Source organism: Dromaius novaehollandiae, chromosome 2 (genome assembly GCF_036370855.1).
Source record: "Dromaius novaehollandiae isolate bDroNov1 chromosome 2, bDroNov1.hap1, whole genome shotgun sequence".
NCBI lineage: Eukaryota > Metazoa > Chordata > Aves > Casuariiformes > Dromaiidae > Dromaius > Dromaius novaehollandiae.
In genome coordinates, this window is record NC_088099.1 from 59,428,791 (window position 1) to 59,453,936 (window position 25,146).

The following is a 25,146-nucleotide window of genomic DNA, read 5'->3' on the forward strand; positions in this document are numbered from 1 at the left end:
ATTCAGCCCTTCACGGGGACAGCTTTGCAACTGTTTCTGTAGTTTTTGCTCCATGGCTTGTCCTCACCAACAAAGGCACAGAGTACATTTATCACGTAGCTGACTTCTAAATTTTCTCATACTGGCTCAGGAGCTTTTTCCAGAGACTAAACATATGTGATTTTAAAAGATAGTATTTCCCATCAGGCAGCCCTAAAGCCTGCCTTCTGACCAGCAGACTAACTTCCTGTGACTTCATGCTACAAATTAAAAGCTATTATATCACCCCCCTCAATAGTTAATTTGAGAATTTAAGTATAAGCCTTCTTTTATTCTCATTTATCAGTTGTAATAAGTAGTCTTGGTCATAGTGTGAGGACACAGTTCCTTGTTCTTGATAGCATTTTCTGTGAAAACAACTGATACAAAGCATTTTAAAATGAATAAGCTGAAAGAGGCAATTTGTAAAATGGAAAGACTCTCTTGGAATTCAATTAGATTAAAAACAAATCTTACTAGAGGAACCAGGAAAATAGTTTAAAGAAAAATGGATTTATATTTTAAAGTTTTATTTCTCATTACCTTCTAGAATGCATAAAGTCTCCCTTTCTCAAGCTACTTACTTCACTAACAACACTAAATTTAAACAGATTTCAAGTACATAATCGTCTGTTTTCAAAATAAAGGTGCACATCTGAATGCAAATTGTTCCAGTTAGAACTTCAGGCTTTCACATATTTACAAAAAGAGAGAAGAGAAGATAGGAGAAAGAAAATAGGAAAGAAACCCAAGAAATAAATATCTACAATCCATTTACATGCCAAAGACCACTCTTAAGTTTACTGAAAAAAAAATTTAGACACATCTGAAACTAATCTGAATAATTTGTCTAAAGGTGTTATTTGTGTTCAGACCTATTATGTAATATTCTTTAATCCAAAGCCATCTGGAACGGACTATATCCTTTCTCTCCAGGAATTTTCTGGATGGTGGAAAAAAAAAAAAGCTGAAAAAGTGAACAGGTACTATAGCACTTCTAACCCTTCCCTAACTCTCTGAGAGGCAATAGCACAGATTAGTCAGCTCCAAGGTCATTTATTAGCATTCATTTTAAGGCATTGTTATTGTATGTTTCTGTGCCTGCAGACTGAACACTGACCTCTCTTCTCATTCTTGTCAGTCTTAACACTGCATCTTTCAAATCTGAGATCACTCTAACCTATTCAGTATAAAGTTCATATTTAATCAGCAAAGATGATCTAGCCTGGCTTGAGGTTTGGAAGACCTTTTTGGTTTGCTCTGTTTTAAACATGGAAAAACTCCTCCCTTACCCCCCAACACACACTTGTAGAAAGTATTGCTTCATAAAAGCAAGCATTGCCTGCCTTATCCTTCATTTCTATTGATATTCAGAGATTCAAAAGAAACATATAAGCATACATTTCACCCTAATACTACACAGAGAGCAACTTTCCCTGCATCCCTGGAATTACTCCTTAGGCACAATGAACTGAAACACTATAAAGTGCAGAGTGCTCTTCCTAGGCCAACTCAGACTCCTTTCTGAGCTGCTTTTTCCAGTGGTGACTCAATGCACAGATATTTTATCACTAAGAAGTTCTAACTTCTAGCATCAGGGTGGCCATAAATGATTTTTACCATGTCATAAAGCCAGAAATCACCCTGATGGCAATGACATTCCTCTACTTACAGTACACTAGGGACACAAATGCAGCTATTTGAAGAAGAAGCTGAGGCAATACAAACCTTCTGATTGAGAGAACTGAGATTAGCTGAGAGTGTCCCTATATTCTCATTCCCTCAGCCACTTTTTTTCCCCATTTTTCCAGAATAACTGTTCTGGACAAAACATGACCCTTTATTTTCCTGGTTGGCAATTACAACTTGTCTTATGGTGCTTTTACTGGGACAGCATGGTTTTATCAGCAGAGAACCTCACTGGCAGCCAGGAGACCTGCTTTCTAAGCACAACTACCCATCAATTTTGTGTTTGCTTGCAAGTCATTTCACCTCTCAACTTCTGTCCCAGTCCTTCCTATCCACGCCTGAACAAGATTATGATCGCCCCAGAAAAAGTCTCATACTCTGGTCTGTGGATGTGGGTAGAATGACAGGGCCCCACTACCTTCTTTGAATGTCTTGAGGTATCAACTATATAAAAATCCATGGATTTATGCCAAAATGTGGAGGTACCTAAAGTGCTAATGAGAGTAAAGTCTGCCTTCACCTAGGACCTACTTACTATTCCTTATTAAATACTGGCAAAACTATACAGTGGGAAACAGACCTGACCCTTTTATAGGCTGAGCTTTTAACAAAGAAATATCAGGAACTTTGATGAGACCATGTGAACAAGGGCAGCATTTTAGCCATGTTCAAGGACTACTGCCTGCATTTTAAGGGTAACTGACTGAAGATCTGAGATGATTTGGTTACTCACTGGATGACTCTGAGCAAGCCTGGAACAGAACATAAAGGCCTCGATTTCCACTTCTCCATTCTAACCAGTAGACAATGTTCTCACTTTTACTCTGAATAAAACCTGGTATATCTACCTCTCCCACCTGTGAATTCAGTGAATTCATCTTGAACATCAGGTATTCAAAAGATCTACTTAACAGTGCTTGCTTTTTTTTTTCTCTCTAAAGAATGCATGGTCCTATACCAAAGCTGTAACTTACTTCCAGTGTCTCCCAAAACATTCTCTGAAATAAAAGAAACGAGGCGTGTGTGTGCCTGTGTACACATGTGTAGGTCGAGGATGAAAAGCTAGCCATTTCACAGCTTCCACCAGAATATGACTAGACTAAGTCTTCTTTCTAATCAAGGTCTAACTTTTGGGAGTCACAACAATGGGCAATACTGTGACCTCCCCTTATCATTATTAGTTATAAATATTATTATTATACAATTTCCATCTTGAATAGCAACAGCAGCAGACATGAAAATAAAGAGTAACTTCATCTCAACTGAATTCTGATACTATCTATAAGCCCATGTGTTCGAGTTTTTTGGGTTTTTTGATTGATTTTTAACCAGATGATCATCTGCTGTTTTATTTTCAGGTTGTGGGGATAGTGGAGAAAGTTTTTTGCTGGTTTATGTTCTGGTTTATGGAATATAGTAGTAAATGCAATTAGAAGCACCTCCCAGTAAACCTAGCTGTAAAACAGCTTTTACAGGTGCTTGCAGTGACCTCTCCTTCAAAATTTATCTCCACTTTGTGTGATCTGCAAAACACATAACTTCTGCCCCTCTCGCAGTTCTCAAGTGTATCAGAACTATGCCTATGTAACTCCCGGATTTTTGATTTATAGCATCTGATGACTAACTGAAAATAAATAAATTGCTATACTGACTTAGTCAGTAATTCCAGAAGAATACATACTTCTGATGTGGCTTTATATTGCTGTTTAATATCAAGAGGAACCCAGCAGTAAATCCTTTTCAAACATACCATTTTCACCTCTCATCATTTCTGTGAACATTTGATTCAGGGATCCAATAAGCCCAATACGCTTACATAGCTTAGCACTGTTATTGCCCTATAGCACTTTTAAGAAATACCTATCTATACAAGAAACTAATCTTGGCTTAAATTGTGAGCTGAATCTACTAGTATCTCTTGAAGGGCTTTATTATTTCTGAAACAAACTTTGAATTATATTTACAACATAATGCTATTGGAATAAAAATATATTTGAAACACAATCAGGTGAAAAAAGTCTAATGAAATTGGTGAAGATTAAAAAAAAAGCCTATGTGATCTTAATGGCTCTTGATACTGAGAATGTCTCATCTGTACTACCTAAAATAATCTCATTATGTAACTCCAAATAGACTCATCTTTCCAATTGGGGGATGGAGGCGGTTTTGCTTTAAAAACTTTCTTCTTTTTTTTTTTTTTTTTGGATACGTGGCAGTTTTCTAAAGTAAGTCAGGATTGAAAAACGGATCCCAAGTCAGGTATCTCCTAAAGGAGCAGACTGTGGATAAAGGTAGGCTTTCTGAACACTCATACTGCATTCATTAGGATAAACTCAGGATCCTGATTTTGATCTTTAAAAACTGTTACAGTTTTTGAGTCAGGCAAAAACGTCTGATGTAAAAGCTTTCCTAAAGCCATTTGACAAATAAAACACTGCCTCAGCTTTCAGATTTCTTGGCTTTCAGACTGTAATCCTGCATTCAAGGAACTCTTTACCACCAGCATCTATGGGAAAGCCATTTCAAATAGTTTTGATCTCCCAGTTTCAGAGAGGCCATAGTTATCTCTCAATTTTTTTATCATTACAGAAACATAACCTTATATCAACATTAATATAGAAAAAAACTTCACATATGTAAATATCTCACATACTCTGCAAAATATACAATGAATAGACGTTAAAGACAAGAAAATACTGTTGTACTCTTTTGGTATAACTCTATACTAAGAAAATCTCATCCTACAATTTCTGCATCAATGCCCTAAATTCTCCCTGCATATACGATAGCTTAAAAAAATCCAGTTCTGTCTGAAGAGTTCAAGCAAAGAACTCCTCTCAACCCTACATTAAGCTACATCAATAGCTAATTACCTTCACAAGCACCCTATTTCTAATCTCCAATATAGAACACAGTGAAGTATATATGAATTTTTCACTCTATGATCCTATTAAGGACCCACGTTTTCATAAGTAGAATGTTATTCAGGAAACAAGATAAAAGATCTTATTTTACACATGAGTATTGCTAGCTGTTGCCCTGCTGTTCCTATTTTGATGATCTTGACAATGAGAACTGCAGTTTCTGTGATCAGGCAAATTCAGTCTAGGTTATGAATAGGCAGCTGAACTACTGAACAAAAGGAAGACAATACAGCTGGTGAACTGGCACTACTAAACCACACTACTTGCCAAAGTATTGACATAAGGCACCAAGATACATGGACAAGTGCCGCCATGCAACCAAACATGTAAAAACTTCTCCTTATGTATATTACACTGGCTTCCTTTCCCTATTCAGAGGTAAGCCTATCACTTGCCTTTCAAACTCCTAAGGTAAAAATAAAGCCAGGGAGAGTTTATCTTTGTTATCAGTGGTGTCTGATTTTACCTTCGTTTTTCCAGGTACATACAGTTTATGCAATTTATTTCAACATCATGTCAACCATGACTTTTTTTTACCCCCACGTAACATCTATGGGAAGCCATGGCTTGAAGAAAAGTAAGCATCAAGAAAAAAAATTAGACATACCAGAAACAAGTATAAAACCACTGCGTTTCAGCTATAAAAGCACAAAAATGAAGACTTCTGTTTTCCACTTTAGCTTTGCAACACAAAGCATAGTATGTAGAAGAGTTCATTAAGTCCAAGTGAAGGGAGTAACAACACTTTGTACAAACGATACCCCTCACTCACTCTCACTAAATGGCTCATCTAAAAGTTTGGGGCGGGGTGGAAAGGTTACTGAAGGGCATACTTTATGCAGTAAATGTGTATTCCTGAAGGAAAGTTGCCTCTAAAATGATGTTTTGAGGTCCATGTTTGGCATTTAAGCCACATGTATGCCAACTGGATATTTATAAAATTTGTTCTTAACATTCAAGACACTCACGTAGAGGTTCTTGAAGTTGCCTCTCTGCAAGCCTGGCTTAAAGAAGTATGATATACTAGCAACTGCTTTTTGATGTAGCACCCACATTCACCTCATGTATGTTTTGTATGTGGAAAATGCTGCATCAAAATACATGAGCATTTCTCAGCTTCAGTGCTACTCTTATATTTTATGTAGTCCATTGGAAAGAACAGAAAGAAACTGTATGTGTAGCATAAGTATCAGCAACTGTATGTAACCCATTTAATGTCGTACAGAAACTCTGATATACTGAAATTGTGAACAGAATCCCAGAAAGCCACTATTTTTGGCCTCAACTCCTTAATGTTGCAAAACCTGAGTGCACAATGGATTTGACATCCCTCTGGAAAACAGCATCTGAGACACAGGTATTAATGCTTGCTTTTACAGGTGCCAATACGATAATAGCATCTTCACCTCTGTGTACCGCAAAGCTAGTCACACACAAGTTAATCAATGGCTTCAACTTTAATCAGAAAGGGTTGAGAAAGAAGCTGTGGCAGTATGACACAGATGAGCAACAAACAATCTAACTCTGAAGTGGATAACAGTGGTTCACAATGATTTGAAGAAATATGCAACAGGGTGGGTTATACAGACAGGGAAAAAAAAAAAAAAAAAAGCACAAACGACCCGAAAAGATCAGTAACTCACCCTCAACTCTAATTGCTAAACATTAGCAGCTAATCAACAACAGTTTAGCAATAACCCCTATTTTTTAGTGGGAACTGTTGTTAACAAAGACAGAATGTAGCATAAGGAAAATAACCTCCCTGGGCTTCTATAGTCAGTGAGGGAAAAGGCTCTTCCAGAGAGCAACAGAGAACAGGAGCCCCTTTCCTCCTGCTTTTCCATCTGCCCATGACACAGACGGCTCCCAGGGAGTGGCTTCTCTAAAGAAAAGTCATCCTGCCCTTTTGGTTACCCTCCCCCAGTCCTCCAGCTCTAGAAGGCAATTTGTTTTACCACATCATTGAAAAAACAGCATGATTTCTCCTCATCAGTAGTTACAAAGAATTCAGGCTTTCTTGTTACTTTTTTTTTTTAATAAGAATATTCACAATTCAGATTTTTTCAGCTAGTTTTTACATAAACTTATGGAAACAACAAAAACAAACACATCTTAAAAACAACAATGTAAAAACCTATCGATGAACACACAAAACATCTTACATACTTTAATCTCATGATCTGAAGCCACATTGCTGGCCCAACCTGTGCAGTGCTTGTCAGTACAAAGGCAAGAGCTTCTTTCATTCGATGGGCATAAGTGAACCATTCAAGCAAAGAACCAAGTCAAAACACTGATGGAAGGTGCAGAAGCCAATGTATCACTTTTCTTGCAAGCAGATGGCAGCCCAGACGCAAGAAATGGGTGGACTTCTGAATCTGCTCTTCCCACACCTCATTCAACAGCATAGGCTGTCTTGACGTAAGAAGCAAATTAAAGAACTGTTCAGCACCGGTGAAGTCTCATGCGGAGAGCCCTGTGCAGCTTTGGGCACAGAACTTCAAGATAAATACAGGCTAACTGAAGAGAGGCCAAGAAGAGCCATAAGGCAAAATGATCCACCGAACAAGCTGGGTCTATTCAGCCTACAGAGGAGGAATTTGGATGGGGGGAGAGGGCACCCATATTGAAGATTTTTAAGAACTGGCTATGTTCAGATAGCCTGTGTCAGAAAAGGAATGGGTAGGTTTGACTCCACCTTTAGGGAAAGACAAAGGGCCTCTTGAGACCAATTCCAGCCCTGTATTTTGCTAGGATTTGGAAATGGATCCTTCAAAATAGTAACAAATACTTTACTTATCCTCAGAGGAAGACATTTCCGTAACAGTCCCATATTGCAACCTGTGCTCTTCCCAGTCCATTATTATAATTTATTCCCATTCTAAAAGATTCTTCACGCTGCCAGAGCAGCATAAAGGCGCTTCACTGTCACTAAGAATCAAGCCCAAAATATCAATCCAGTTCTTTATTCATATCTCTTGGATAAAATAATCATTCTATAATTAAAGGACTATAGCTTTTAGGCTTTGATACAACACAATTAGCTATCAAGGCTTTGAATAAAATAGAGTTTTAAAACAGAAGGTTATGACAGCATTAAAAAAAACAATTAACATGTCAGTAGAGTCTCAGCAGACAGTTCTTTAATAACACTGGACAGGGAGTTTAAGGGAAAAATGCTTCAGAGAAGTAAATGAATATTCCTTACAGTATAATGATTTCTTTAAAGACAAAAATCAAAATTATACAGGTCTCCCCCCAACTCCCCGGAAAAAATCACTTTGAAGGTAAAATACCTACCCAAAGCAATTAAGATGGAAAGCAGGAAGACTGAGAAAAAGAATACTCCAAGGGCCAAGTATGCAAGACTGAAAAAAACTATTCAGTGAAGGTATAATCACCAGATTTCCCGTGAATTATATTTATTTAATATGAATATAAAGGTGTGCAGAAGAGATAAATGGGTTATTGAAAGGAAAAATAAGAGCTCTAAAACATTGTTGCTGTTTCATTGCTCCCTTCGTGTCTCTTCTGAAAGCGTCACCATTATCACAGAGGACGGCTTGCTGCAAGTCAAATAGATTTTGGTTTGCATTTGAGACTAAGTTGTGAAGTGCTCTGTAAGCATCTACTACGGAAAGAGATAGAAGTAGATACAATAGCACTTAGTAGTGCACTATTAGCAGTGCTTGACAGATTACAGTCAGGGTTTAGGACTCATAAATCTCAGGCACTGAACTTCTTACAGGTGGTGAAGAAGAGAGTTTACATGAACTTTTACTTTAACATCAGAGCCACCTTCTCCCTCTTTGCTTTGGAGGACAGGAAGAAACTGAGCTTCCTCTGATCTCCCCCATATATTTGCTATTAGATGAAACAAAATATATGCTGGATTTTGCTGCATGAACAAGAAAGTTCCTAAGTTTGTAATTTCTACCAAATATCTGCCTCTGCTATTTGCCCTGAGAGTCAGCTTTATTCATTCCTTTGCTTTTATTAAACTCTTTATTTATGAATTTTTGCTCAAAGCAACTGAAAATCTTAAAGACAGGCACAACAGATAGATCCTTGGTAACTCCTGAATTAAACAGCTTTCCATGGTTCCACTACAAAATGTAAAACCATTTGAATGCAATATATTGTTTCATAACTCTGCATAAACCTTCTGGGGGCAGAAACCTGGGATTTTTCAATTTCAAATGCCATGAGAGAAAACAAGAACACATTCCTCTTTCAGTCCTATTTCCTTACTTAGAATATATATTTATACACAACCTCTGTACTTGCCTTTGGACATATATGAAACCCTGACACTAATTCAGAAATAATTTAGAAAAAAAAGTGGACTTCCTATTTTATTACCCATCTCACTTCACAAAGCAAGCAGATTTTCTCTGAGGCCTCGTGAGATGAACGAAGAGGACATACTTTGTTTCAGCCCATGGAGAGATACATCAGATGTTCCTCTAGTCAACCCTTGCGAGCAGCATAGCAAATATTTTTCAGAGGCCACATCAAAGGTCCTGCTCTGATGGATGCAAAAACTAAGGCAGACTCACAGCAGCATTATAAACAAGAGAAAACAGACCAGTGGGTTTCAGGAAAAAACAAAAATTTAGGCTACCTATGTGTTTCTAAAGGTTGTAATTGGGAATAAAAATTAAAAGCAATGTGGAGAAGGAATTATACTGCATGCTATTATACCACTCACATAACTGCTTCCCTGCTACCTATTAGGCAAAATTAGATGGTGGTAGTGAGTCCTCTCTTGTTTTTCTTCCCTTATAAAGAACAACAGTTGCAACAGTTTTCAATAAACAAGCACTTGTTTGGATCCAGTTCTACCTGATCTTTTTGTTTCCACCAAATCCACCCTTTACACTAAACATGGCAATAACTCTTGTCTTCTGAAGACTTGAGCAGGAGAGAGATTAAAAATAAATTATTATAGGAAGCATCAGCCATCCTTTGAGAGAGGAAAACATTAAAAACTGAAAGGTAATTACAAGCAGATTAAATTGGCCTTTTCTTGTGACTTGCACATATGTTGCACCCCAAAGCATACGTATTTTGCTTTCAGGTGCTTTTGTCCATTTCTACCATGTGGCAACAGATTGTTAAAGCACCATGTACAGAGCAGGCAGCTACTCCAGTAACCAAACAGCCCCTGTTCCTCCATGCTTTACTTTCTTTAGGAAGGGATGACTTTAATGACTTCAGTTTGTTATTAACATACCTGTGCTGGCTTCCTTCTGTGATGTGGTAGAGACGATTAGCACCTCCATCAGCACAAGCTCTCAGAGTAGCTGCAAGTCAAGAAACAGAGCATCAATGTATTGGCATTATAAACAAGAAACAGTTCTATGTTTATGTAATTACTGACATTCCTGTGTAAACTTAGTGTCCACGGTAGAGTAGGGAATAAACTTGAGAGCTCATATGGATTTTAGCTCTCTGTGCATGACTCTGCCTTCCCAATAGCTTATTTCTATTTATTCTGACCTAGTTCCCTAGTCAGCTTAAACTAAATGGGGTGAAAATATCCAAAACCAGAATAGAGATCATCCTCCACATACGGGCATGCACTTCTCTAAGCAAGTTGGAACTTGCACCTCAACCCTAACAATTCTCTCACACAGGCAAAAAGTTTTTAATAGTGGTTTTGTAATGATTCGCACAAAAAATTGAAAGAAAATGTTAGGCCTGACAGTCCCTGTTTTTTCTTTTTCTTTTTTTCCCCCTCTTACAATACAAAACTGATGACTCTACCACCACTCCTATTCTGCTCCACAGACTGTCTGAATCCTCTGATATAAAGCAAGTGGGTTAAGTTCGAGTACCGAATCTCGAACTATCCCAATTCAAAAGGAACAAAGCCGCAATCAATTTCAGTGCTTCCACACGACTCAGGGACCACAAAGGGCACGTGCTAGTAATTCCAGCCGATTTACGTTGTACTAACAAGCACAGACGTGCTGTTTTATTTTGATCCTTTTACTAGATATAAGTTAGATTGTAGAAGAGAGAAAAGTAACCTAATTCTGTTATTACAAAATACTACATAAATAGCTACACAATATTTCTAAGCATCCATATTTATGATCATTTCGCTAGCACACAATTCTTTCGTAAGATTTTTAAATATGACAAGCTACTAAAAATTGAAGATGACCATCCTGTCCTAGCAGTCTTTCATAAACTCTGCTCTGGGATGTTCAAGCTCGATAACAGCAGCATGTAGGATGAAAGAAGCAACGGCAACTACGCTAGAGCAGAGCGTTCTTCCCTGTTCTGTGAGCAGAGAGAGTCACTGGGAGGTTTGAGAGGGCTGAAAATCACAGGGCCTGGGGGAAGGAGAGGAAAGGGAAAATGAGGACAGACAAAGAAAAGGAACAGCCTGCCAGAGTTTGGGGGAAAATAAAGGTATAAATGATCAGATCAGACACTTCCTACTGCTACGAATCCAACTTTCAGCTAAAATCGCTTTTCTTCAGAGTTTACTTCTCAGTCAAGACCATCTCTCAGCAGTGATACAAGCCTACATTTTTCATGGTGGCACTCATCGAGTTGGGAAATCTGGCCTCCTTCCCTAGCTTAGCCATCAACCTAGCCAGCCTATACAAATCCAGACACAGAAGTTCATCTTTCTGCACCTCTGCATCTACTCTTACCTTTTTAGCCATTCTTTCTTAGTCGGCTACTGAAGCCTCGGCACAGGGAACGTTATTTACCATATAGTCACTGCCTGGTACAATCCAGCCTCAGCTGAGGCTGCTAGGGACCTTGGAAGAAAAAAAGCAGAGCACCACAGAAGCTACCAGTTCATCACACAGATAGGTATGGGTACAGCATTTCTTTCCTGTAGGCTACAAGAATTTGTGGGGGAGGACAACTAGTGTAAGACTCCTCAGCACCTTTCCTAGCAAGGCTCCTGTTACAGTACTCCTGTTCTCCCTTGTCCATATTCAGGCAGTGCCTCTTACTACCCTTCTCAGTCTCCTTGCTCAGATCATGCTCTGCTCTGTCTCCTTATCCCACCTCCCTCACTCCTTCCAGTCATTATCCAAATCCATACTAACACGTCAAGGTCAAGCAGATCTGATCCTGACAGATCTTATTAGCTGAGATCTTTTCTTAATTAGGGTAGTTGGCCAGCCACTTACAACGCTACCTTACTGCTTCAGGGGGTTGCCAGGTTCCTTACCCATCCTAATGAATATAAACATCCCATGACAAGAACATCTTTTTCCCTATGGTCGACTGGAAGCTTTTAAATTCTCCTCTCACTTGAGGTTACATCTGAAATTGGATTAATGCAGTTCCTTTCACTTGGGGACATTTGCTAAGTTATTTTGGGAAGTTCAGCTCACATAGAATTTGGTAATAGCCCTTTGCAAGGACAGTGTGTAACGCCTGTCCTTAAATCAGCTATCCTGACCATCATTTTGTTTAACAGATATAAAGCATCCAAGCAAGGCCTAGGACCTACCCAATTATTGACCCTCTTCTCCCCCCTCCAGCTACAAAAGCAATTCATCAGTTGACACATTTTTTATAACCAAAACCATGAGAAGACTGCAGAAAAACTATTTTCTAACTTCAGTACTGGACCTGCCTAACAGAGGCTTTCTCAGCCTAACAGAACCCTAGTTTTTTTCTTTGTAAGAATAGTGATTCCTGCATCTATTCTTCCAAGTTTTAAAGAAATAAGTAGCTCAGAACTTATGGGAAGAAAGAAGAGAGGAGATACAGAAAAAAGAAATGAATCTATAACTCACCTCAAATACTTTAAGACAGGCAGAACCTTAACTATTGTAAATTATCACAGTGGACCTACCACAATTTATGCTTGGCCTAATACTCTAGCTAATCATGTTATTTTAAAAGCACATTACCAAAAAACAAACCAAAATGAGGATGTACTGTGAAAAAAAATCAGTCTTCATTCAGTCAGGTACATGTAAACTACTGAGATTTTTACAAAGAGCTAAAATAGCTTTCCTGAAGGTGCCTGAGTAACAAGTCTCCGACTCTTGTATACCATTCATATGGGGCAACTATTTGATATGTCAAATCAAAACAGTTGCCTTATGTAACTGGAATTTAAAGTTGTCCCCCACATTTATTCTTCTCACTTCAGCAGTGCTGTAAAGTTATTTAGGAAAACTATTTATAAGGTACTGATCCTTTACCAGCAAGTTAATAAGTTACACTCATATGAACCAAAGCCCCAGGTGCTTTAAGTAACCAGCAGGTAATTAACTGATTGGCTGGAGGCCAGTAAATCATATTATTTCTACAGCTACAAACTAAGCCATGCTTGATAAAAAGTAATGATATATATTAGCTGCAAGAACATGCAACATTATTAGCTGGAAGTGTTTATGGAGACGGTCAGCAATTCTAAGCTTACAATTCAGATGGAAAATTCTCTATGAAAAGATAATAGGAACTGATTTCATACAGTGCCTTTTATATTAGAGACAAAATTACTTTACAAACAACAATTTGGTCAGGGCATAGCACAGCAACTGTATAGGCAAGTCTCTAGGCATTTCACAACAGCTCACACAAAACCTCATTAATTATTACAGCAGAAACTGAAGGACCTGAACGAGATCAGGGTCTTGTTTTGCTTGGCACCATGAAAGCAGCGAGACCTTTTCCCAAGAAGTTTACAACTGAAACCGATGAGACAACAAAGGAGATGGTGGAAAGAGGCACAGGGGGATGAAGCGATACACAAGTCATTGGCAAAGTTATTTTCCAGGGTCCTTGAAGTGGTGGAAAGGGCTTGGGGAGGGAAGAATAACTTAAGCGGTCCACCAAAACATGGCAGGTGCCACACACACCTCTTCCGACTCCTGAAGTTACTGTCCCATCACTAGGCTTCTTCCCCTCAAATTTGCCAGGTGAGCTGCGCATGAGAGGACTCTCCCACTTATTTCAGCCTAAGGAACTAAGTTGGTAAGGACATTAGTTAAAGGCTTTCAGCCTAGCCTGCCTCTGTGAACTGAAACAGATTAAGGGACGGTCGTCTAAGCAGCTTAGCCAGAAGATGTAATGGGTCAGGAGGACCGTAACCTCTGGCAAAGATATGGCGACGGGCAGTCGGGGCAGTGACTTTTTCAACCAGCACAACCGAAAGCAGAGGAGAGACGTCCCTAGCCATGCTGTTCAGCTGGATAGCCCCTAGCTACAGGTTCATGCTTTTGTCATCAGAAGAGGTGACACTAAGAGCACAAGCATCATGCAACAGGACTGCAGCATTATCTCCATGTGTGAATCTGCGCTCCTTGGAATTACCACAAATTATGACCTTTCCTATCTGAATATTCTGTAATAAGCTCCACTCCTCAGAAATAGCTGTTTGTCAAATTACCACCCTCTTTATCTGTCAAATTCGTTATTAAGTCCAGGGAGAGATCCTAGCCCAAACACAACTGTTTTGTGCTGCTGAGTGGAAGGGGACAGAAGGGGGAACTCAATACCAATGCCAACAATTGCCGTCCAAGTTATCGGGAGCAGCAAATGTTCAACCCAGTAGTGTATGAAATTACGCTACAAGTAAATACCATTCAGCTCCACCTACGCTGAGAAAGAGTTATGTCAAGAACACATTATGTGCCCATGTTATCTCTGAAAGAGATTCTTTCCAATAAGTAACATGAATGAACAAATCAAGATCTTTCTGAGTTAGGACTTTCATTTTAAATGGTGTCTCTTTTAGTAGGAACCAATGAACTATTTACCTTTAATGTCAGACGTGTAAAGGCCAATTTTAGGGTCGTTAGTGAATATGCTTTTACGAAAACTATCCTAATGCAATAAAACTAATGAAAGAATCTCATTCAGTAAATATAAATAACTTCCTGTAACTTTGTAACAGGATACAACACCATATGAAATAATAAACGGGAAGGTCTTAGCTCTGAATTAACTAGTCCTGATGCTTTTTGCAGAAAGAGGCAAGTATTTTGCCTCAGGTTTAATGGCACTGCACATGGCAGGCAAGGGAAAAGACTGTACAGACCAGATGCAACTCTTGTGGACAGAGTTAGGCAAGGGTATAAAAAGGATAAAAGCCAGGGAATAAAAGGGAATACATTTATCCAAAACATTAACACCTGGGGAAGATAAGCAGAACTTCTATTACGCCTTGCAGTTAACATTTAAAATAATTTATTTTTTCAAACAGATCTTTAAATTACCCCACATTTTTGCCCATATTCTAATTTATGACATCTCCCATAGAACTGCCTTATATTCCCACTGTTCTTTTTCTGATCTTATGTAACTTCTTCTAGGTATGCAATCTGTTTCCTTCATCCATTTATTGATTCAGTAATCTGGTAACCATAATTAACCTGCCAGCATAATCTACACATAGAAGAACCCTGCTTAATTAATGACTTGGCATACTGGCAGTAATATGTAAGTGATAATATATGGTAGATATGCAAAGAATTGCTTGCTATGCTTGATACATACGGCTAATGCCTTTTTATCTCAGCATTAATAAAAAATACCAGTTATCAGCAACAAAATGTATAATCTGTATTTATGTTCTCTTTTTCCCTTTGTCCTGCGGAAGCTGCAAAAATACACTTTTAAAAAATCCAGAGCTTTGTAGGGCTGCAGATTGCTAGCTAGAAGATATGTTTACATCTCAAACTATTCTCTCCCACTTGTGTGATTCCACCTGTGTAATCAGGACTGTATGTAACTCCTATTATATACCAAATACAGCACAATGCAGACATCTCTGCTTTGGTACCTCTGCAACTTTGTTTGGCAAATCACCTCTCTGCCAGTCCTTAGCAGGTTTCTGCTTTGCAGTTGGACAGTGGGGTGGCTAAAAGGCTTTTTGACCATTTAAAATAGGTCTATTCTTAAGTTAATTTGTCTAAAACTAAAAATGCTTATGTCTTGTCACTGGTATTTTGTATTTGCAGGAGTGCATAGGGCTTTAAATAACCATGATTAAGAATGTTAGCTGCTCTCAGGATATTCTGTAGTACCAATGAAATTAAGCAGAGATACGGCTGCTTTCTAAACTGGTATTATAGGTGCTATCATGCTGCTGTAAGTCAGTGGTAGCGAAGAGCAGTTGGCCCTCTATAGTAGTACTCAGCATTTCCTAGGGTTCAGCCCATTTTTAGGAATTTCACACACACACAGAAAAAGACCACATAAATATCAGCAACCTGTTTTTTTCTGCCTGTGGTGATTTGCAGTTTTGCATACACGTTTCCAGCCCAGGAACAAATTTAAGTTTTACAAATATTGTAAACAAAACAGTGGCTGCTATTCTTACATTGTCTGTGTACCCGAGAAAGGCTCGTCACCTACAGACGTCTCATACCTGACTTCTATACCATTCTGGATCTGTATTATTCAAAGAACATAAAAGCCCAGTAGTCCTCAAATAAATGGTCCACCAACACCAGAGCTGGCAGCCTGCTTCCAAGTGGAATACATTATGGCTTTCATGGAAAACTACTGTACATCTAGTAAGGGTAATTCTGCACTTCCTACAAAATTGCTGTGCTTCTTTAATCACTCCACCTTGAGCTGCAAACCTCATAGAGATCTCAGCTAAGCAGAGGCAGGATTAAGCAATTAAATATGCGAATAGAAGGAAGGAAGCAATGATGACTGAGGAAACACTACTCTTTTCTCAGTGCATTGATTCATTATCGAGCAAACGCCACAAACACAGATAACATGTCTTCCTAAAAAGTTCACCTAGAAATGAAACAAAGGGAAAATGTAAATGAACTATTTCTCTCACAAACTCCCCTCTGTATTTTAGTCAAAAACTAAGTTACAGAATTATCTAATCAAAACCTTACTTAAAAAAAAACAAACACATTTCCTACGGAAAAATTAAAATCTCAGTGCTCACTGTGGAAAAAAAAATAGACTAACCTTTTTAAAATAAGTTCATAGGTACCCAAATACTCAACTGCAAGCAAAAAAACTGAGTATCAGTAAAAATATTAGGGGTAATATGCTCTCAGAGACAGAGGCAAGTGAGCAACCATGTTTCCACCAGACTGAATTTCTGAACTGTCTTCAGGTACAGTTCCGCGCAGAGTTCATTACAATGATTCATATTCAAGGCTGCTGGGTTTGAAGCAATCTCTTGTCAGGTGTTAGACTTAATATTCCTACAATCCTCACTTAGCATACAATTTTCTCTTCTCTTTTCTGTCAGTCTTCTCACATTCTGTCAAAACAGCAGGCTTCGCCGCGTACCAAGCTTCCTGACACCCACTGCCGCAATGGGCTCGGCAAGCTACCACAGTGGGAGCAGCCACCTGTTGCGTCAGAGTTAAAACCAGGAGGAGAGAACCCAGACGTCAAACTGAGTATTTGCTGCCATCACCTAGACTAAAGTCAAGGTGACCCTTTTATGACAAGGCCGTGTGTCTTGCGTGCCACTGGGGGGAGAAGCATAAAGGAGTTTATTCATTTCCTCCTTTTTACATTCTGTGCTGGAGAATAACAGCTAACCCAATAATGTAATATTTAATCATCGGGGTTTTTTTTCATGAGTGTACATTTATTATTACCAAGTAACAGTAAAAACACTGATTAGGACACCTAAAACATTGGAAAATGCATTAGAGTGCACAATGTCCATCCTGACTTTTTTCTTGATAAGCTATTTGTTTTCAATATCTTAAAAGAATTATTTGTCAAATCAAAGATCCTCGCAGGTCATCAAACCCCTGGGAGATAAGAGCAGGATTCTAAATGTACCTTAGAAACTGCCTTTTTCAGGTTGAGAAGGCATCCAAGCTCTGCACAAGCATGTATTTTCACCTTACTGATGACTGGTCTCTGATAGCAGAAATTCCCCGAGGAGAGTCACACAGCCTTCCCACCGCAACACGTGCAAGCCCCAAGATCTGGCATAGGTCCTGCTTTGCTGAACTATGCGTGCACGTTACCATCCACGGAGGAACTCGGTCACCGATTGTGGGTATTCCCTGGAACTTGTGAAATCAGTAACTGAAATCTCTCATCCAGCAGACACATACGCCAAACCCCATCGACTGTGTTGGAACACACTCCCCATTAGCCCTTCAACTTGCCCTCCAATGCCATCCCAATTCACACGGCCTGCCCTTGGGCCACACGAAGTCAGAACTGAATTTTCTGTCTCAGACTGTAAGAGGCTTTACAGCAGTAACGAGCCATCACTGGGGCTCAATACAACATGCGGTCCTCCCCAAAGGGCAGATGCCATCAAAGTCATGACTACTGTTAAAGACCCTGGGAACCACTTTCAAAAGTTGAAGCCAAAAGCAATGCTCTGACAAGGCTCTCAGCTCTGAGAAAAGCAGAGCTAACCCTATTTTGGACACAGAGGGGTGTACACCCTCCTGGCCATGCTTACTGGAGAAAAGATGCATGGAGAAGAACCAATGCCACTACCTCCTCAGAAGTTTTTGGATCAACAGCTCTGCTACAGCTCTCTGGAGATCCAGAAGTTGCGTATGTAACCCACTGATCACTGATGAAGAATCCAGTTAGTCTCTAAAGTCCAACTACTACAGTAATCATCCCTACTACCCTCCAGGATTAAATGTGGTCTTCATTCACAGTGCATGCCATCAGATTGCCTTTTAAGTATCATTTTCTTTCATTGCTTCTTAAGTGCAACATGCCTCACTAACAAAACTTTACCGTAACTTATCTATTTGTGTCCTAAACCTAAAATAAACACATACATCAAAATATAACTGAAGGTAAAATAACTGAATGTGTGTGCAGGAAATGTTTTTTCTTTTTTTTTTCCTGCATCCATTACCTGATCTACCAAGTGAAATGGAGAGGTTTCAAAATCAATTTTATTTCCAAAGTTTTTAAATTATATTGTTTAATAATTCAGTGTAATGTGCACTGACTTCAAGCTTTGACTGCAACTTTTTATTTCTTCATTTCATATTTTCCATTGCTGCAACATTGATTTCTGACACAATGAAGATAAACAGCTACAAATATGACAGAATGCCCCAACTGTTTGCGATTTTAATTGCCAGTCAGAATTTTTATCAAGCAAACTGTACAAGCAAACTGACTTGATTCTTATATGGAAAAGAAAACCTGTCAAAAAAGAACCCAAATCACCTTTGATGGTACTAAAATACATAAATGTGCAAAAAAGACCACACAGTAAGGAGGAAAAAGCAACCTCTTTTTGATCTTGCATTGCTGAGTCAATGCTAGAAGCAGCAACCTCCATGAAATCACAACTCCCCCACACACAGTGAAGAGGAAATAGGGCAGGCAGGGAGGCAGTACGTGGAAAAGGGTGGTTGGCAATGCTGAGACTGCCAAGAGGGAAAAAATAACCCTCTCTTAATAGAGGCCACCAGCAAAAGTAAGTTCCTCCTCAAACTAGATCTGCTGTTCATTCTCCATTCTGCTTCCACTGAACAATATGCATTAATAATTTAGGTCAACCTGCAAGTGTAAAGCAACAAGAGTGATAAGTTCATGTGCATAACTATGATTAAATATTTTTGCCTAACACACTAATATTTCAAATTCTGTTTTTCCTAAATTGGATTTGCAGTAGTCTGCAACTCGTCAAAAAAAACTAATCACACACTTATTTTAAATAGCACGAAATATATTAATTCTCATGCTACTAAAAAACACAGTATTCTTTAGCTGCATGGAATATATTTCCACATATTTTATATCACGGTCTAACAAAAACTTTTGTCTGCCAAGGAAATTTCAGAACTCAAAGCCAGAAAATCCAATTTTATTAAAAGACAACTAGAATATTACAATGCATAAATCTCTGAACAAATCAAACTTGCACTGACATCTTCTTGAAAAATAATTTAAGCCATTCAAAGGAATAATTTTGGTCTAAAAGCAGTTTGGAAATAGATATCAAAGAAGAACAAGAAAGAAGCTAGAGACAGAAAAATTAAGACAGCACATCCAATTTCCTAACTGATGTGGAACTACTCCCTATAATGTATTTTCTAATGTTTTGATAATAGACTGTTGCTTTGTGTTCATACTCTGTAGTCTTGTGTATAGGTATTTTCCACTACTCTTAACAGATAAACTGTTCACTAGATTTTCAACCAAACAATAATAATAAAAACAGCAGCAAGAGAAATGGAACAAAAAAGAAAAAAAGGAGGAAGCATTCAATTTGAACAAAAAAAAAAGTTTGGGGAGGTTATTCTTTAAAGGCAGAAAAAATAATTTAATTTGAGAAATGGGCACATATTTTGAAACTAGCAGAAATTTTAAAAATGAAATTATGCTGCTATATTGGAATTACTTGTCTAAAACATTACTAACAGCAACTATCATTACTTCATTTATGACAGTTTCACATCTTTGTATTAGGCTAACTCACATGCCTTTCCCTTTCTCTTAACTCCTAAATTTTGGCAGTGGAAAGCCACAGTTGAAGTTTCTCCATGAAACTGGAAATACAGAACTAACTCTGAACTAGGCTTATTCTTGCATGGTTTATTTTGTATTTGGAATAGCTACAAGCACGTACACGTTGGCATTTGCACCAACGTAAAGCAGAACAACTCCATGGGAACCAGTGAATTTGCACTGATGTAACTCAGGTACTGGTACTTCAATACAGCGTAAGGACTAACCTGAACACAATTCTGATACTAGAAAGTACTGCCCTTTCTGGAGGAGAAGAGTTATATTTACTTGCACCAGGAATAATTCTGATCCCTGAAACACTGTTACACAAAATAAACCTGAAACTGAAATAATATTTTTGCTAGACACCTTCTCTTTGCTCGATTTTCCAACTGTCAAGAAAGAGCGTCAGCTAGCATAAGTTAGCACACTGACATGACTAACCAATCTATGGTATAATTTTGCCAAATATATGTTTCTTTTGTTATCCATATATGAAAAAGGATAGAAAAATCCATAATGAAAGACAAAATATGAGGTGATAGTTACATTCTTAAAATGCTACAAAGGATGTGAGTTAACATTGTCAAAAGAAATAATCACCAATATTTCTGTAAAGGTCTTAGTTATCCTCATAAAAAGATGCATTAAATCATCACAGGACAAGAAGGAAGTTTATTTGGACAGACAGAATCAGTTACAAACCAGACCAGAGAGCTGAAAGAATGGAACTGTAATTCTGAATGCAAAATGATACTTCTCATTTTAATTCTCTTACATGGATTAAATGCAAAAAACAATACTTTTCTCTTTGAAAAAAACTCAACATCTAGATACAAACAGTAAAATTATGAATGAAGGTGGTATAGCGGTAGTTTGCTAGTTCATAAAAGTGATGAAGAAATGAGTACACAGATTTTAAAACCCCCCTTTAATGAGGTCAGAAGAAACCCTTAAGATTAAATTTCCAAATAAAAATATTTGTAGGAAGCAATCTAGAGTTTACTGAGAAATACTGTATGTACGTTCTCAAGGGGAATAAACTTTTGTTCCACAATTCTGCTTATAGCAAGGCTGCAATAAAATCAGAAGGCTGTTCTTATAGTACACAAACCGTGCATCATCCATAATGTGCCTGTGGGAAAAACATTAGGGTTTATCAGTTTTCATGGTGTCCTCTATTCCTCCCTCCGAGAAAAGAAAAAATGTACTACCACCTGCCTTTTTCCAAGAATTTTCACTCAAAATTTTACATTTACATTCTCCTGAGAATATGCATTTATGACAGATTTTCAGAAGACCATGCAGCTATGAGGAATGTAATCCCATTAGCTGACCAAAGTCTTGAGTGATCCAAGCCTAGGTTATCACTAAAACAGGAAAAGTAGATTAAAAAAAATGAGTATATAATTTATGTGTATGATATATGAGGACCCAATTCAAAATCTGTATGAGTTGCCAGTTTTAGTGCAAAAAATAATGAGGATCTGAAAACCCACTAAGCTTGCATCATATTGGGTGGCAGTAAAACACAAGCTCAAACTCTAAAACCATAATTTTAGTGGAGGTAAATGCAGCCTTTAGACTGCCCATAATTTAATACCAGTTTGGGGGGAAATTGATATCTGGATATTATTTAGAGATCCATCCAATTAGCAACACATTTAATACCAGTAAAACAACAGATTTCTCTAGTGTGCCAGTTTGCTCTCTCAGGGCATGTGCTGAAATTTAACTTCAGTTTTGACTTTCTTTTATAGCATGTGATGGGAAAGGGAATTGAGAGGAAGCTGTTCACTTGGTGGCCTCAGTAACTTATCTGAGTGAGGTAATCCATTTATAGATCTTTGCACTGAGCAATCCTGGTCTCTATCTCTGAGATAGCCTCATGGGCCAGCTCCCTAAGCCCTGCTGAAGGGAAAAAGGCTTAAAATTAAAGGAAAAGTAAAATCTCAGTGGTGACTTCAATCCCCGAATTTTGGGCTGCTCGCTGATTTTAGGAAAACTTGCAAGCTACATATATCTCATTTGTAGTTTTAAGGATGATCAGTACATTGTGGGTGATTTGTACCAAAATGCTACAATCACTTCTTTAGGCCTCTAGTTTCAATGTGTTACAAGGATAAATAGCTCTAAAAAAGGACTTTCTCCTCTCATTTCGGCCTCAGAAATGACCCAAAGAAATTATCTTTGTGATTGTTTATTCAGACCTTCCCCTTAGATAACCAACCAAACCAGCCACCAAAGGTGGGGCAAGAATCACTATTCCTTTTCCTCTTCAAGTTCCATTACATTCTGGCTTTGATTCTTCATTTTGAAGATGAGAGACTGATTTGAGGCATATATTAAAGTCTAAAGTTCAGAAATGCATTTATGGAAATCGGGTAGGATTTTTGTTTTGTTTTGTTTGAACTGCCTGCTATCTAGTTGTACGATTTCCCCTATTAAAGTACTGCTAACACAGAAGTGTTTCTCATCCCTTGTTTGCAAGCCAAACCATTTCATCTTTATTGAGCAAAAGATTGCCTTTTCTTTGGGGCTATTTTCTCTCTGTGGTGGAAACCTGCACCTTCAATAAATAAAACCTTAGATTTAGCTCACCTGACCTTATGCTGAAAGAATGCTTTAAGAAATACATTCCCAATGGAAACAAACAAACAAGCAAAAAACTCTTGTTCAAATCATAATACATTACATGTTGTAATATGTTATTCTTTGTTCTCAAAATGATTCAACAAAAAAACCCCAAACAACTATATAGTAGTTATGAAGCTTACTATAGCAAGTGTTCTTTTAAAATGTTGCTACTTAATTGAAAATTATCACCCTTTTAAATTTTCCATAGAAACACAGCTTGAAGTGTGGGAGAAAAAATTATCCTAAGTATATCTAATATATCTTTATTTAAATCAACCAAATGTTGGCCAAAAAGAATATCAGTATTTTATTTAATTTACAGGCTCTATCCATAATAAACACTTCATTATCAGCAAGAGGAAATATTAGAAGACAGGATGCTCAAATGTGATTTGAGTCACTGCATCAATCCCATGTTTCTGTATCTACTAGATGTGCTGTAAATACTGGCTTACTAAATAAGACATTTTTATTTAAAATAGTTTTTTTTGCCCTGGTTTTAGGTACACAGTGCTAATGAATATGGTAAAATGTTAAAAGAACTTTGATTTGTTTAATCTGGATTTCATCTTTCACAAGCCCTTGAAATCTACAGTATTACTAGCTATTGAACTTCGAAGCACAAAAATTACACAAAAGTCAGTCTTATCACCTGGCTCTTATTTCCTTGTTTCAAAGGAACAGAGTTCCTTTCTTCTGTAGATGCTCAGTTCTCCCTCTTTCTATTCATCTGTTCTTGTTCAGGTCCTCTGCTAGCTATCCTCAATATATATAGGTACAAAAATTCCCAGACAGGAGCCTTACATGTTGAGCTTTATAAAAGCTAAAAAAATAAAAAACAAAAAAAAACCCAAGAAACAACACCACACATGAATTGTGGGTAAGGAAGTACTTTCCTCAATTTATCTAAAATACTTATTTCCTCACTATTTTTTCCACTGGCCTACTTTGAAGCATCTGTGTTGGTCATATGCTAGCCAGGATACTTGAAGTCAAGTTCAATCAGTTCACTTCAGCAGCAGATTTTTAGAGTAGGATCCTCCTTTTTAAAACTTTTAGTGAAAGGAAAACAAGTTTTCTTACTCTTGTTTGATATTAACATGATTAGCCCCCTGGTCCAGTCAGCTGTCTTTCTACAGTACGCACATGTAAAATACCCAGCACCACGGGACTGTTATCCCTGGCAAGGAACACGAATAGCAATGTTCTAATTCCAGGTCTGCATGACAGTATCACATGTGTAAAGACATCTCTGAATCCTTGATTCACAAAATGCTCTAGTTATCACTTAAAAATCAATCTCCTAACTTGCCTTCCTCATTTTGAATGCATCTGAAGCATAAAAAGGACAGTTTCTTCAATGAAGCAAAAAGACCTGTTGCTGTCCTTAAACTGCACGAGGTCTTGCTACCTGCTTGAAACAGCCACTGGAGCTTCAGATGCAGTTTGTAATTCTTTTTTTTGGCTTAAAGATGCAAGGATTCCTCTATGAAAGATGAATAACTAATCGAGCCTCCATCTTTATAAGCTAAACTTAAAAAAAGAGAGAAAAAGAGAGAGAGACACCCTGGTGTTTTCATTTATCTTGTGCACAGGTAAAACTGAGTATTATCAAGTCACAGTTCAGCCTATCAATAGTCCCCTGGCAGAGAAAGATAGTTTCAGAAATTTGGTTTAACAGCTAGCTTTCCTGTCTAAGAAACCTTTGATGCTGTTGCTCTTTTAGCAAACCAAAGTCAATAGCTGTGAACAAGTAGGTTAAACTCTCCTTTATGTGATTAATTCTTCCCTTAGCCAACCCTACTCCTAAGTTCTACAGTTTTAAAACGCTTATCTGGAGGGACATAGAATTGTATTTGCTTTGAGCTGTATTTTGGGAGGCTCCTGTACACAACTGGTCTTCACTGTTTGAGAATGTCTCCATTTCAGAGAAGCTGCCTATGCTTAGCGTGGCTTTACTCCTCAAGCATTAGAATTCAAACCACATTTCAAACTTGCCACTCTGTTCAAATACGAGGTACCCACAACCATTTGAGTTGTAATGCTACGCACATCTTTGCCCTTTCTCTCTTCACTGTCTATCTTGATCCCTACTAACTCCCGCTTTTGCCATGTCATCTATATCCACTTCCAAATCCACCCATAAGCTCATCAACTCATGACAGCACCAATATCCACCATCAGCCTCACTCTGCCTTGCACATTTCCCATTAGGTCTAAATGCAGTCTTCCTCCCACATGCACCAAAGAACGTATCTCCTCCTCTTGGCCTACCATCTCCATTCTCCCCCATGTCCTATGCTCCTCTGTTGCCTCCTGTTTGAGGGTCCGCCTCATGAACTACACAATTATTTTACTATCCTTAACATTTAGCAATTGGAAGAATGGACAAAGTAGAAAGTGTAACCAGAAGAGCATACACTTTCTGGAGTTTTGTAAACACATGTTG

The 25,146-nt window shown here is 38.1% G+C and overlaps 1 protein-coding gene across 12 annotated transcripts in view; it reads right to left on the minus strand.

Annotated features, from left to right (window-relative positions):
- TPK1 (thiamin pyrophosphokinase 1) overlaps window positions 1–25,146 on the minus strand; it is a 311,398-nt gene that overhangs the window by 182,953 nt on the left and 103,299 nt on the right. For all 12 annotated transcript variants that reach the window (XR_010387697.1, XM_026121431.2, XM_064506634.1 and 9 more), the window contains one exon: window positions 9,868–9,937. Coding sequence is in view for 11 of the 12 variants with exons in the window: in XM_026121431.2 (XP_025977216.2) it covers window positions 9,868–9,937 (70 nt within the window). In the remaining variant the exon portion in view is untranslated. The remainder of the gene's footprint in view (window positions 1–9,867; window positions 9,938–25,146) is intronic.